The sequence below is a fragment of the Setaria italica genome, chromosome II (genome assembly GCF_000263155.2).
Source record: "Setaria italica strain Yugu1 chromosome II, Setaria_italica_v2.0, whole genome shotgun sequence".
In the NCBI taxonomy this organism is placed as follows: Eukaryota; Viridiplantae; Streptophyta; class Magnoliopsida; order Poales; family Poaceae; genus Setaria; species Setaria italica.
In genome coordinates this window covers 48748752-48762673 of record NC_028451.1, presented here as the reverse complement: position 1 = coordinate 48762673, position 13922 = coordinate 48748752, and the positions used below count along the sequence as shown (strand labels likewise).

The window sequence follows — 13922 nt, the reverse complement described above, 5'->3', positions numbered from 1 at the left end:
GTGAATTCCATTGTTTCAGTGTTTCTTACCAAGGAGATCACCGAGCAGCCAAGCGAGCTAGAGAGCCTGAGTCAAAGCGAAAGAAGCGGTGATGTACCCATCTGTGACGACCGACCCCAAATCTCTCGAGTTAAATCTTAATCTGAGACCCTAATCCCCTGTCTCAGCTTTCCCGAGTTGAGTGCTCAACCTCCAGTCCGGTTCCGACCCCTGAGAACCGACCCCACTTTACCGTTTCCCCAGTTCCGACCCTGCCAACCCCAACTCACCCCGCCGGATCCTTCTAAGTCCTCCCACAGTGTCTCCTCCCCATCTGAGCAGAGGACCAACCGAGACTGACCGGTGGACCCGCATATCTTTTCCCCAGATCTCACGGTGCGGACGCACTCGAGTAGCATGCCCGCTTCAAAGCTTCTCCGCCGCGTGGCTCGTTTCCTCCGACACCCGCCGCTCCGCCCCGCCGCCGGCCGCGATCGGATGGATTCTCGCGTCCCTTTCCCCAATCGCAGCGGAAGCCCTTTGCAACTCTTTCTGCAGCGCCTCGCCGCTCGCGCCCATCATCACCTCACCGGACCCCCGGCCGCAGGGCCCGAGGCCTCCCGGCTTTTCCGCCGCCCTCCACAGTCGCGCCGCCCCGGTCTGCACTACGCGACGATTCCTCCTCCGCTAACCCCAACCTCGGCCGCGACAGCTCCTCTCCCGCCTTGTCAGTGCTGCGCTCCGACGGTCTGTTGCTTCGCGCTCGCCCGCGCGACTGCAGCCCGCCTATCTGCTCACCTGTGCGCCCTCGCTTCTAGCGCCGTTTCCCCTGTCACAACCATCAGATCCGCCGCACGACGATGCCCGCCTCCGCTAAATCTCAACCACCGGCAAGTCCGCGCCTGCGCCGCCCGGTCTCTGATGCCTAATGGCCGACGGTGTCGTCCCTGAAGCCCTGTTCCACCGCCCTCGTTGCTCAATCACCGCCATGGCAGCGCAATCCTTTGTTCCTTCCCGGTCTTCGTGCTGCTCCAGCTCTCTCTTCCCGCGCAGCTATAAAAAGGGAACACCAGAGTCCCAGCCGGAGTCCCCTTCGCCATCGCTGCCCTCCCGCCTTGCTCTCTGTTTCGTGCTCGAGCGCTACAGTCTAAGTCCCTGAGGAACTCTCCTCTCCGCTCCACGCCCGCCCTTCCAATCCACCCAGCAGCTTGCTCCTCCGCGCTGAGCTAGAGCTTGCTTGTTGCCCACAAGAAACACCGCCGCCGCCGGAGCACCGCCGGACATCGCCGCTGCGAGTCTTAGTGCTCCAGTTCCTCCGCCCAAGTCTACTCCTTCCCGACCCCAAGCTTCACCTGTGAACCGAAGGTAAGCTGCCGACCCCTTTGTCCGTCTCGTCCGACCCTTCTGTTCATCCGACCCCTTTCTTCGTCTCGCCCGACCCCGTCTGTTTCGCTGACCCTTCCTCCGCCTCGCCCGAGGGCTCGGCTGTATCTTTTTCCTTGACCCGAGGGTATATGTGTAAAAATCGGGGACTTCTCTGCGTTAAGCCTGAGGACCCCCAACGCCTCTATTCCTCTAGTCTAAGGGTCCGATCATAAGTTCCTTTCCATCCGACCCTTATATCGTGACCCCACCAACCCAAGTACACTTTCCCACCTTTTTCCGTAGCTTTGCTACAAAATCTTGGGTTAAACCTTGCAAGAGTTGCTGTTGAAATAACCGTCTAAAGTGCTAACCCTTGCATTGCATTCGTGTAGAGCTGCATCTCGCCGACGGCTTCTACGAGTTGTACCCGGCACCAGAAGAAGGAGTTGTAGCCGAGTTCCCGCCTCCAGAAGTCGAAGCCGCCCAAGCAGAAGATCAGCTCCCCTCCTCCTCGTTTGAAGGCAAGCCCCGGAGCATAAACCCAGTTTTCCCCAAACTTGCGCATGCCTTCTTCATCTTGTTTGTGCATTTACGTATAGGAGTTGTTTGCAGCCCTAGATACATAACTTAGACCCCTTGAGCTGAACACTAGCTGTTGGACCGAGTAGATGCTTTGCTTAATTAGGAAGTGGTAAAAGTCGAGTGATTTCCTGTCACTCGCGAGTTGTAGGAGTTGGTTGTTCTCCTTCGGTCACAACTATAAGGACGATGGACGGGACAGGGTTTTGGGTTAACTCTTTGGTGGTCGGCTGTTCGCCCCGTCTGTCTATGAAACTTGCTTAGGCCCGACAGCGGTGGTGTTCGTGATCAAGTGTTTCAAAGTACTAACCTCATACTTATTATGGGATGAGGAAGCCTAGTACCGGATTGAACCTAGACGTGAGCGGTCGCCCCATTGTCCTTGGAACGGAGTTTCCCCTGCGGCCGCACGTGGTGGCAAGTGTGGTCACAGAATGGCAGAGGCCGGGTCTGTGGAACATTGCACCAAAGGAAATGGGCCCGACACGGGTTAGGGAATTGATGGGGAAGACCGACACAGGAAGCGACCCTCGGTGGTGCGCGGAAGTCGTGAGGTTAGGTTCGCCATGCATGGTTAAAGAACTCGAATCGATTCGTCTGCCTCTCACAGCTTGAGACTGCTTGAACGCTATGCTACCCTGAGTAATAAAGGAATATGATGATGATATGGTTTTGATGATGTTATATATACACCCTTTGGTTGGTTCTATGTTTGCTTAGAGTAAGTTGCTAACTTAGACCGGATAATGAACTTAGAATATGAGCTAAAACCTTGAAAATAAGGATCTACCTAGTGCTTCTTGGCAAACAAACCCCTCAGCCAAAAAGCCTTGCATGTCTAGAAGTGGTGGAGTAGCTTCCTCCTGTCGGTTAAGTCTTGTTGAGCTTAGTAGCTCAGCCTTGTTGTGGCTCTTCTTTTTCAGGTGAAGTTGCTGCTCCCGAGCCTTCTTCTGTTGGCACTTGGCCGCCCCAACTCCCTCCGGGTTGGACGGTTGAGTGGGATCCCTCCTCGGACGGCGAGGAGAGGGAGCACTGATATCTTGGCTGGCCTCACCAAGGACGTCCGACCCCTACGTTTAGCTTCCGCTCGTTTTACCTTCTGTTGTTTCCTTTTGAACAATGTAAAAACTCGGATTTTGTTTTATTGTGGAACTGAAACGGCCAATTTGTTTAACTCAGTGGATTTGTTGTATTCTCTGGAACCGCTCACCTTCGTGTGAGTTTGCTAACTCGGTCCTGTTCAAGTGGTTAAATCGGACGAAATCCGACGGCACTTTGTGTTAACTTGGCTAAGGCATGAGTGTCGTATATTAGGTGACTTAACCATGTTTAATCAAGCTAATCCGAGGTGGTTCCGCCACACCAGCCTCACAGCTGGACAGGGTCACCACCTGCTGCTTGACCGACTGCCAACTGACAAGGCACTTGCCGAGGAAGAAGAGCATCCCGCTCGTGCTCTTGCTGGTGTCGATGTCGCCGGCGTGGTTGTTGTCATTGTACCGATGAAGTGTGCCGCCCCGGAACACCTCGAATAGTGGAGGCCGTAATTGAGAGTCCCCACGATGTAGCGGAGGATCCTCTTGACGGCCTGCTAGTCCTCCGTGTCGGTCGCTGCATGAATTGACTGACGTAGCCGACGGAGAATGCCAAGTCCGGCCGAGTGTGGGCGAGGTAGCGAAGGCTCCCTACAAGGCGCCGGTGCTGTGTAGCATCCACCTCCTCAGCCGTGAGTCAGAGTCGGGTTGCAGTCGGTGAGCCTACCCAGCTCAATGACACGCTTGGCGTAGGCGGTTTGTCGGAGTGCGATGCCGGAGTCCCGTCCTGGTGTACCTCGATCCCTAGGTAGAAGGAGAGAGGCCCCAGGTCGCTCATCTGGAAGGCAGCCTTCATCTCCTCCTTGAACGCCTCCACCTCCTCGTCCTTGGTGCGTGTGATCACCAAGTCGTCGACGTAGGCGCCCACCAGCAAGGCATTGCCTCAGTTGCCTCGTGCGGGCTTTGCTCGAAGCCCATAGTCTTCAGGGTGGAATCCAACTTGACATTCCAAGGTCGTGGTGCCTGCCGCAAGCCGTAGAGGGCCTTGCGCAGGCACAACACCTTATCCTCCTTGCCGGGGATGACAAATCCCAGCGGCTGGTGGATGTAGACCTCCTCCTTCAAGTCGCCGTTGAGGAACGCCGACTTGACGTCCATGTGGTGGACGCGCCAGCCCTCCTAGGCTGCCGGCGCGAGAAGGAGACGCTTGGACTCCATCCGTGCAACAGGAGCAAAGGCATCGTCGAAGTTGACCCCCTCCTGCTGCACAAACTCGCGTGCCACCAAGCGAGCCTTGTGCTTGACGATAGCATCGGCTTCATCTTTCTTCAGCTTGTACACCCACTTAAGGGTGATTGCGCGGTGACCGGGAGGAAGATCAGCTAACTCCCAAGTCGGTTCTTCTCAACAGCTTCCATCTCCAGCTTCATCGCGGCGCGCCATGCCGTGTGTCCCTCAGCCTTAGTGAAGGAGCGAGGCTCGCCGTTGTCGTACGCGAGGTGCAACTCTGCCTCCAGGTCATGCAGTACAAGTCTCGGCACCGGCTGGTCGCCAAGGATGTCCTCCATGGTGTGTTACCGCAGAGGCTCGCCATCGTGGTACGTGTCGACGCGGTCCTCGTCGTCGGAGAGCGGTATGGCGAACTCCACCGGGCTATGCTCGTCGTGAGTTGATGTTGATGCAGTCGTGCCCAGAGTAGTCATCGACGCTGGAGTGTGTGGCGTGGCCGGCTGTGGTGGTGGCGGTGAGCTCCTCATCGCACCCGGAGGAGTACTCGCGTGAGTAGGTGGAGTACTCGCCGACGCCGATGAAGAGCTCGCTGTAGTCGATGGAGACATGAGGACTGGGGTAGGCACGCTTGATGAAGAAGAGATGTCCACTCCCCCAGCTCCCTCGAAGTGGATGCAGTCGACGACGAAGTCGCTGTACGTCGGAGTAGAGCCGTCATCCACCATCTTGCCTCATGCCCAAGCTCGCCCTTCGTCGAACACAACATCGCGCGCCGTGCGCACACGCTGTGTCTTCGGGTCGAGGATACGGTAGGCCTTCACTCCCTCTGCGTAGCCGATGAACACCCCTGAATGCTCTTGTCGTCGAGCTTGCTGACGTGGTTGAGTTCCTTGACGTACGCGAGGCAGCCAAAGACGTGGAGATGGCCGACCACCGGCTTGCACCCATGCCAAGCCTCGTTTGGTGTCATGCCGTCAAGAGCCTTGGTGGGCAAGCGATTGAGGATGTGGATGGCTGTCAGCACCGCTTCTCCCCAGAAGATGCCCGGCATCCCCCTCTGCTTGAGGAGGGCCTAGGCCATAGCCACCACCGTCTGGTTGCGCCACTCAACGACACCGTTCTGCTGCGAGCTGTAGGGTGTAGAGTAGTGTCGCTGGATCCCCTCATCGACGCAGTACGACGTGAACTCAGCCACTGTGAACTCGCCGCCGTTGTTGGTGCGTAACACTTGAAGATTGCGGCCGCTCTCGTTTTCCGCAGCAGCTTGGATGTGCTTGATGGCGTTCGTAGCAACTCCCTTGGTGTCAAGGAGGACCACCCACATGTACCGGGAGATGTCGTCGACGAGTAGAAGGAAGTAGCGCCGCCCTCCAGGGGTAGCCGGTGTCACCGACCCGCAGAGGTCGCCGTGCACAAGCTCGAGCCTCTCCTTGGCTCGGAAGGTCACCTGGTGAGGGAAGGGGCGTCGCTTTAGCTTCGTCATGATGCAGGTGTCACAGAGCTACTCAACGTGGTCGACACACGGCATGCCCTACACCATCTCCTTGGTGCCGAGCTGCCACAGGGCCTCGAGGTGTAGGTGCCCGAAGCGCTTGTGCCACCGCCAAGCCTTGTCATTGCGGCGGGCAGCAAGGCAGAGAGGCTGCGCCACCTCCGCGTAGACGACGTAGAGACATTTGCTCCCTCTTTTCACTTTGGCGAGTAGGCGCTATCGTCGATCCCAGATCCGGAGCACTCCGCCATCGATCTCCACAGGCGAGCCACTCTCATCCAGCTGCCTAAGGCTGATGATCGAGTTTCTCAGTGCGGGGATGTAGAAGAGTCCGATGAGGAGTTGGTGCTCGCCAATTTTGGCGACGAGGACAACGGAGCCGATGCCCTTGATGTCCATGGCCGAAGAGTTGCCGAACTTGACGGAGCCGCGCACGTCGACGTTCAAGTCAAAGAAGAACTCCCGGCGCCCGATCATGTGGTGTGTAGCACCACTGTTGAGGAACCAACCGTCGATCTTGTCGTCGCTGGTACCATCGCCGAGGAAGACATGTGCACGCGGCTCGTCGGGGTGGAGGAAAGCAGTCGTGGCTGATGTCGCGGGAAGTAGCTCGATGCTCCCATGAGCCAAAAACAGAGCTGGCTCATCCTCCTCCTCAGCCCGCATGACGTGGGCCTAGCCGCGCCTCGGATGGTGACACTCCCTAGCCCAGTGGCCAATCCTGCCACAGTTGTGGCAGGTGTCGTCTCGTGCGGATCTGCGCTCGCCAACGGCGGCGCCCTCGGTGCCTCCTCGCGCCTTGGGCACGGGCAGCAAGAGGACTCGTTCTTGCAGCTCTAAGGTATGGGACGACTTTGAGCCACTGTACGAGGTAATGAATAACAAGAGGGTAAGAATTGGTGCTAAGTGCCTACGTTGCAAGAAAGTATATTCTGGTAAGTCTGCTAGTGGTACTGGACACTTGCATAGGCACCTTCCAAAGTGCCCAGTCTTGCTTGGAGCTTCACATATGGCTCAGTCCCAACTCAAGTACAATCCTGATGGCTCTCTCCATATGTGGGAGTACAATCCTGAAGTTGCTCGTATCCAGTTGTGCAGGTTGATTGCTAGACTAGACCTTCCTTTATGCTTTGGTGAGTCTGATGCATTTGAGTATATTAATATTGCTCATAATCCTAGATTTAGTTGTGTGTCTAGGCAAACCACCACAAGAGATTTTGTTAAGTATTTTGATGAGCGTCGTACTAAACTTGTGGCTTCTTTGCAATATGTTTTCTCTGTTGCTCTTACATGTGACATATGGTCTGGTAATGCTAAGGAAGATTACCTTAGTGTGGTTGCTCATTATGTGAATGCTGATTGGCAACTAGAGAAGAGGATCTTAGGCCTTCGTTTAATTGATGTTTCTCATAATGCTGATTGTTTAGGCCTCCTTCGGCTTGGGACGGCTGCCCTGCGCCGCGCGCCTTAGCTCCTCCTCGCGTCGTGCCATCACACGTGTCGCCTTCGCCTCCGCCTCCTCGTGCAGCCGGTCCGCCCATGCCTTCTCGATGGCTAGGCGGGATGCCTCGGCTGCACGTGCCGCCGCGATCTCCACATCCGTCATGCGCGCTGCCCGATCTGCAGCCGCCTCTCGCGCCACGGCGTCGCGTAGCCATGCTGCCGCCGCACGCCGCTCCTCCTGTCGCGCTGCGCGCTGCTGCGCAGTCGCCTCCTTCTCACGTCGCGCCGCGTTCCACTCCGCGCGCCTCACGTTGTCTGCGGGCGCCACGCCGGCCACCGGGCCAGCGCCGCCTGCCGCCGATGCCCGTCGGGAGCCCGCCATAGGTGAGGAAGGGGTCGGGGAAGTTGAGGGAGCCGCCGTCGTGCCGGAGAAGAGCCGCCGCCCATCACCGGATCCAACCCGCCACCTGAGCCGCCGCCCCGATTCGTGCTGCCGCCCGCGGGTCAACACCGCCCGTCGCCGTCGGATCCATGGGGGAATCGAGCCGCTGCCGCCAGATCCGGGCCGTGGGATGGTGGAGGAGACCCGCCGGCCGTCGGATCTAGGCCGGGAGGGTGCGCTGCCGCTGGATATGAGCCCCACGGGCTAGGGTTTGGCTTAGGGGCGAGAGAGGAGCATGGGAGAGGGAGGGAGAGATTAGACTCTAGATACCAATTGTTGGCTCAAAATGATCTTTTCCATTGACCACACATAGCAAAGTAGTTTTGGGGTACATATATAGAGATAGACAGAGGTAGGTAGAGGGGCATTTTAGGAAATAAGTTCCTACTACATACATAGATAGGATGCACATGCATCATCAACCACACCCAACACACACATGATTTATGCTATCACAAACAGCAACACAAATAAACCCTATAAATATTGTTCGAACAATTATAGCACAGAACAACAGCATATGCTGCAATGTTTCAGGGCCTGTTCTACATCCGAAACTCCAATCAGCTGCATCAGATAATGTGACAGCCTCCAAGCTTCTTTTTATTACTGCCTCCCCAGCAGAATTTTTTCAGTGGACAATGTGCTGCACTTCAGGCAAAAAAACGGCAAGTAGATCGACCGTTTCACACGACCGAAACTAAGCAGCGGCAACCACGTTTTTGTGTGCTATGAGATCATGATGTCATAAGTAGATCTGAAGATGCCGCTATAGTCTGAGCCACACACAGTCTGGGAAATAACACCACACTAACTGCCAATCTGGGAAACAATTCAACCGTTGATCACCAAACGTTCACCATTTCTGTCTGATCAAAATAGCACCCAGTTGGTCCATCGTCAGGGAGCAGAGATAACATGACTGGCCCTCTAGCACCTTGCTCAGGCGTCAAGACCCCCAGATTCCAGTTGATGCCGGTCTTGACAAAGCCAGGACGCACACAATTGATGCGCATCTCCGGATACCTCCTTGCCATGATCCTGGTGTACAGATTGATGACCATTTTTGATACGCTGTAGGCTGGTAGCATCATGGGCCATCCAGCCTCTTCAAGCCGCCCATTCTTCAGGTCATCCAAGAATGTGTTCAGCACTGCTTCAATTCGGTCCTCATCCCAGATCATGATGTTGCTCAAATCATTTCGAAGCTTCTCATTTGGCATTCTCTGGTAACAAAATTGAATATATGAGCTACAGTAAGTCGGTAAGTGATGGTAATACGAACATCTTCTCAGTTTGTGTGGAAATGCAGGAATTTCAGGGGTGAAAAAAAAAAGAATACAGATGATGCACCTTCAGCTCGGATGCAAGGGAGGAGGCATTAACAATCCTTGCTCCTGATGTAGATAGCTTCAAAAGTGGAAGAAAAGCCTCTGTTACCCGTTTGCATCCATAGTAATTGGTATTGAGACAGTTAAATGCCTCATCATAGGTATTCTGGAATACTTCTTTAAGAAGATTGGCGGCCCTGCCAGATGTCTGAAACACAAATATTAATGAGTGAAGCACATACCATTGGTTGTAGCCATGCCAACAAAAAATTCTACAGACATCCATAATAAAGTTCTCGCAAAACACAAAGCAATTAAAACATGCATTGAGATTCTGACTCCAAAAGACTATAGATGCATTCTGTGTTAGAATTAATCTTGTTGTCTAGCTTTAGCTTGAACATGAGGAGCGTGCTCTTTGACATGTGTACATAAGTAAAGGAGACATGTGTTACTTAAAGAGTCAAGTAGTATATCGAGGTCAATGTGAACTCGAAACATGCTGATTATGTACACAAGTTGCTCTAGGGTTAAATCAACTAGGTGAGCCCTGTAAATATGAGAAAGAGAAAGTGGTTCTAGTTCTGCACCACAAAAAATCTGAAGTGCTTCTTGTTTATCTCCTACAAACAAGTGCGTGTGAGTTCCACAAATGGTGATCCTGGTTAAAACCAAAGTAAACAGCACAGATAGATAAGATGCCGAAAGCTAATGAACAATCTAAGTACCCATGTCTCTGAATCAATGTTGAGAGCTTTCAGGCCTTCCTCATCTGCTACAATTCCTGTAATGGCTGCATTGTTCACCTGTATCAACCATTGTATCGTCACTTCCGTATTCTCAAAGATAAAGTGATGTCATTTAATACTATGAATAGGAGTAGACTACGATTTACCAAGATATCAAGCTTCCCATATCTGCTTTCAATATACTGGGCCAATGAGGTGACACTATTATCATCTCTGACATCAAGCTGATGGAAGATTATGTTGGGGAGTTCGTATTCACGGCAAAGGGACTCAGCAGCATATGTTCCTCGTTTCTCATCCCTCGCTGTAAGGATAACCGTCACACCTTGGAGAGCAAGTTGGTGGCATACTTCCAGGCCAACTCCTTTGTTTCCACCTGTGACCACTGCAAGTCTGGCGTGTTTACCAAATATTAGCATCAATATTCATCGATGAAAGAAGAGCATTGCTTCGAAACTATAAAAATCACCTTTCAGGAATCACTTCTGCCCGGTCATGTCTTACTGCATCAAGCCTGTGGAGCAACGTGAGCTTTGTTGCATCAGGTAAAGCAGTAGAAGCACCTAAGCATACAAAAATGGGAAGTGGCAACAGAAATCTTGATTTATGATCCATGGTCGCAACAATAACAAAGTGGCTAGATATGCATTGATGGCGTTAAGAGAACTGGAAGAAAACAATTTTAGAGCAACCTAAGTAAGAACTAGGATCAACCAGTCCTAGTCTACCCAGGTACAAGGCTGTGGAGGTGTTGGGCTCCAACAAGAACCACATACTTGATACTGAAAATCCTAGCAAAAAACGAAGGTGCAACATAGGAGTGTAAAGTTTTAATGATGCAGCGCTTATCCCTCACGGCTACATAGGAAGTGGTCTTTTGGGGGGGGGGGGGGGGGGGGGGGGTGCGGCCATAGCTGGTTTTTTATTAAGAAAGAAAAATGTTAAAAGATAAAAAAAATAAAACAAAAAAAATACTCTAATTTGTTCCCAGTGTCTGCAATTACAAATTTAAAAGCAGATGAATGTAAAAATTACTCTAATTTGTAACAATCTAAAAAGGTACCCTGTTTTGTGCCAATTATATGAACGCTCACCGAAAACCATTGTCAAATCATAATATCTTAATTTTTTCCCACGGAGGGGAGTGGGATAACCTGAAATAACTTGTCAAAAAATACATGAAAAGTAACACGAACTGGAAACTCAGCTGACAAATGGGTCTTTTTAGGTCCAGTTTAACTGATTGTGTGTAGCCTGTTATACACGTGGCTATTACTTGATAGTTTGCAACATATATGTATCGACAAATTAGGCAAGAAAGAAAATTTGTGTGGAATAATATGTTGGTTGAAGGATGAATGTATTCGACACTCCCTTGTCCACATCTGCAAACTAACCACCGCAATTAAAATCTAAACTTGCAAACTAACTTATCCAAAAGCCGTGTTCAGAGTTCAGACATCTGTATAGCATTATCTTGCTCAAAAGAAAAGCAGACAATAGCAGAGCAATACATCCATGGAGAGTTTAACAGGAGGGGGACACCGCGCCGCGCGCGCACGCAAGGAGAGAGGACGAGACCTGTGCTGCGGAGGCGATGCCCGCGTCGCCCCCGCGGCTGCCGCGGCCGCGCGCGCGTGCACCAGGCGAGCGCCGGCAGGGAAGCTGACTCGCGGCTGGAGACGGGCGCGGGGTAACGGTGCCGCGGCGGAGGGTCGAACTCGGACCCTACAAGGCGAGCTCGGGGACGCCCCGAGGTGGCGCATCTCGGGCTCGGGGTCGTCGTGTTCTACCTCTTGTCATGCTCTCTGGCGGGACTAGAGGGTGGCGGCCACCTGTGAGGGTGTGGTAGGGTAGGCGAGGGCGCAATGAGCAGCGGGCTTGGCCGCCGCATCAGCGACCAATTACCCTAACTTTTTTTTAAGCTCTCTGCAATGTGCACGCCGGCGCCGGGGCTGTGGGCTCTGTGGCAGGGCAGCCATGTGCCGCCGGCGGCGTCCGAGGTGAGCAGCGCTCCGGACGGCAATTGCTCAGGGCCCACGAAGCAGTGAACCAAGTAGAGGAGAGGCTTTGGCGAAGGTTGGATGATTTTTCGGTGGAACAGAACAGGCAACTGCTGTTGACCTGTCAAACAGAGAAGTGCAGCATTTACTACCATCAAACATAAAAACGTTAAATCAATCCCCATGAAAATCGACTATTTATTTTTAGGATTCGATGAGCTCAACTCTTTATTGTTGTTCAGAATACAAACATGGAAAATTTATTCCAAATCGGAACAGCAAAGAACATGTGGATACAAAACCAACTGCTCTAACAAATCATGGCATTACCGTGTGTTTTACCGTGTGTTTTGTGTCATGAGAAGAACATGTCATGAGAAGATTTTACCGTGTGTTTTGTGTTTATTTAGAGATATGAAGATGCCCTTATTGTCTCACAATCTGGGTAAATAATATCACACAAACTGGCCAACGAACGATCCATTCAACCGTTGATCACCAAATTTTCACCATTTCTGTCTGATCAAAATAGCACCCAGTTGGTCCATCGTCAGGGAGCAGAGCTAGCATGACTGGCCCTCTTGCACCTTGTTCAGGCGTCAAGAGCCCTAGATTCCAGCAAATGTCAGTCTTGACGGAACCAGGTCTCACACAATTGATGCGCATCTCTGGGTACCTCCTTGCCATAATCCTGGTGTACAGATTGATGACCATTTTCGATACACTGTATGTTGCCAGCATCATGGGCCACCCGGCCTCTTCAAGCCGCCCGTTCTTCAGGTCCTCCAAGAATGTGTTCAGCAGTGCTTCTATTCGGTCCTCATCCCAGATGTTGATGTCGCACAAATCATTTCGAAGCTTCTCGTTTGGCATTCTCTGGTAACAAAATCAATTACATGTGCTACGGTAAGTGCTGCTAGTATCAATGTCTTCTTAGTTTGTGTGGAAATGCAAGAATTTTAGTGGTGAAAAAATAGATATAGACGATGCACCTTCAGCTCCGACGCAAGGGAGGAGGCATTAACAATCCTTGCACCTGATGTAGACAGCTTCAAAAGTGGAAGAAGAGCCTCGGTTACCCGCTTGCATCCATAGTAATTGGTATTGAGACAGTTTAACGCCTCGTCATAGGTATTCTGGAATACTTCTTTAAGAAGATTAGCGGCCCTGCCAGATGTCTGCAACACAAATATTAACAGTGAGTGAAGCACATACCATTGGTTGTACCGACAACAAGTTGTTCATAAGCATGCCCAAAAGAAAACAAACTACAGGCATTGTTGATCCTAGTGAAAAAGCTAGCTTTCTGAATCTAAAGTAAACAGCTCAAATAGATAAGCAGCTGAAAGCTAAAGAACAAGCGCATTGTGTTACCCAGGTCTCTGCACCAATGTTGAGAGCTTTCAGGCCTTCCTCATCTGCTACAATTCCTAAAACAGCTGCATTGTTCACCTGTATCACCCATTGTACTGTCATTTATGTATTCTCAAAAGACACAAAGAGGTGCCATTTAATACTAGGAATAACAGACTACAATTTACCAAGATATCAAGCTTCCCATATCTGCTTTCAATATACCAGGCCAATGAGGTGACACTATTATCATCTCTGACATCAAGCTGATGGAAGATTATGTTGGTGAGTTCGGATTCACAGCGAAGGGACTCGGCAGCATCTTTTCCTCGTTTCTCATCCCTCGCTGTAAGGATAACCGCCACACCCTGGAGAGCAAGCTGGCGGCATACTTCGAGGCCAACTCCTTTGTTTCCACCTGTGACCACCGCAAGTCTGGCGTATTCACCAAATATCAGCATCAATGTCCATCGATGAAAGAGCAGCTTGCTTTTCGAAACTGTAAAAATCACCTTTCAGGAATCACTTCAGCCCGGTCATGTCTTACTGCGCAAAGCCTGTGGAGCAAAATGAGTTTGTTGGCCTGTGGCATCAGGTAAAGCAGTAGAAGCACGTAGGCATGCAAAAATGGGAAGTGGGAGGGAGTAGAAATCTTGATTTGTGATCCTATCGCTGACAATGAGAGCCTGACTAGAAATTCATTAATATCACTAAGAGAACTGAAAGGAAAATAAATGGTAGACAAGAAAATTGGGCCCTGCAGGTTGGTGGTAGTTCATTACAACTGCTCAAGTAACCTGGTAGCAGAATATGTATTTTCTCACATTTATAGAGTCACTCAAATAGCAGACAGACTATTGGCTGAGACCAAGATATGACTGAACTGTTCGCGCCCCCCCCCCCCCCCCCCCCCCCCCCCCAC

General features: G+C 51.9%; 2 protein-coding genes across 4 annotated transcripts in view; both read right to left on the bottom strand.

Annotated features, from left to right (window-relative positions):
• Positions 1 to 7837: 7837 nt before the first annotated feature.
• LOC101763059 ((+)-neomenthol dehydrogenase) lies at positions 7838 to 11755 on the bottom strand. The gene is made up of 6 exons (XM_004958678.3): positions 11226 to 11755; positions 10114 to 10158; positions 9791 to 10037; positions 9624 to 9701; positions 8918 to 9103; positions 7838 to 8790 (listed from the first exon to the last, which is right to left on the bottom strand). The coding sequence occupies exons 1-6, from the start codon at positions 11408 to 11410 to the stop codon at positions 8410 to 8412; spliced, it is 1122 nt and encodes a 373-aa protein (XP_004958735.1). The 5' UTR covers positions 11411 to 11755; the 3' UTR covers positions 7838 to 8409.
• A 61-nt stretch (positions 11756 to 11816) lies between these two features.
• LOC101763464 ((+)-neomenthol dehydrogenase) overlaps positions 11817 to 13922 on the bottom strand; it is a 13581-nt gene continuing 11475 nt past the window's right edge. Inside the window, exons 2-6 of one of the 3 annotated variants that reach the window (XM_004958680.3) lie at positions 13513 to 13557; positions 13189 to 13435; positions 13022 to 13099; positions 12640 to 12825; positions 11817 to 12523 (exon numbers count right to left, since the gene is read on the bottom strand). In XM_004958680.3, coding sequence (XP_004958737.1) covers positions 12143 to 12523; positions 12640 to 12825; positions 13022 to 13099; positions 13189 to 13435; positions 13513 to 13557 — 937 coding nt within the window. In that variant the 3' untranslated portion in view covers positions 11817 to 12142. The remainder of the gene's footprint in view (positions 12524 to 12639; positions 12826 to 13021; positions 13100 to 13188; positions 13436 to 13512; positions 13558 to 13922) is intronic. The other 2 variants (XM_004958679.3, XM_022824078.1) reach the window with 2 other exon arrangements.

What these genes read in the sequence shown, in the direction of transcription:
- LOC101763059 (XM_004958678.3), bottom strand. Translation starts at nt 11,410, where the DNA reads ATGCGCCACCTCGGGGCGTCCCCGAGCTCGCCTTGTAGGGTCCGAGTT. An exon ending in GCATCGCCTCCGCAGCACAG is followed by an intron (nt 10,159 to 11,225) that starts GTCTCGTCCTCT and finishes GTTGCTCCACAG; the next exon opens with GCTTGATGCAGTAAGACATG. An exon ending in GCAGAAGTGATTCCTGAAAG is followed by an intron (nt 10,038 to 10,113) that starts GTGATTTTTATA and finishes TAAACACGCCAG; the next exon opens with ACTTGCAGTGGTCACAGGTG.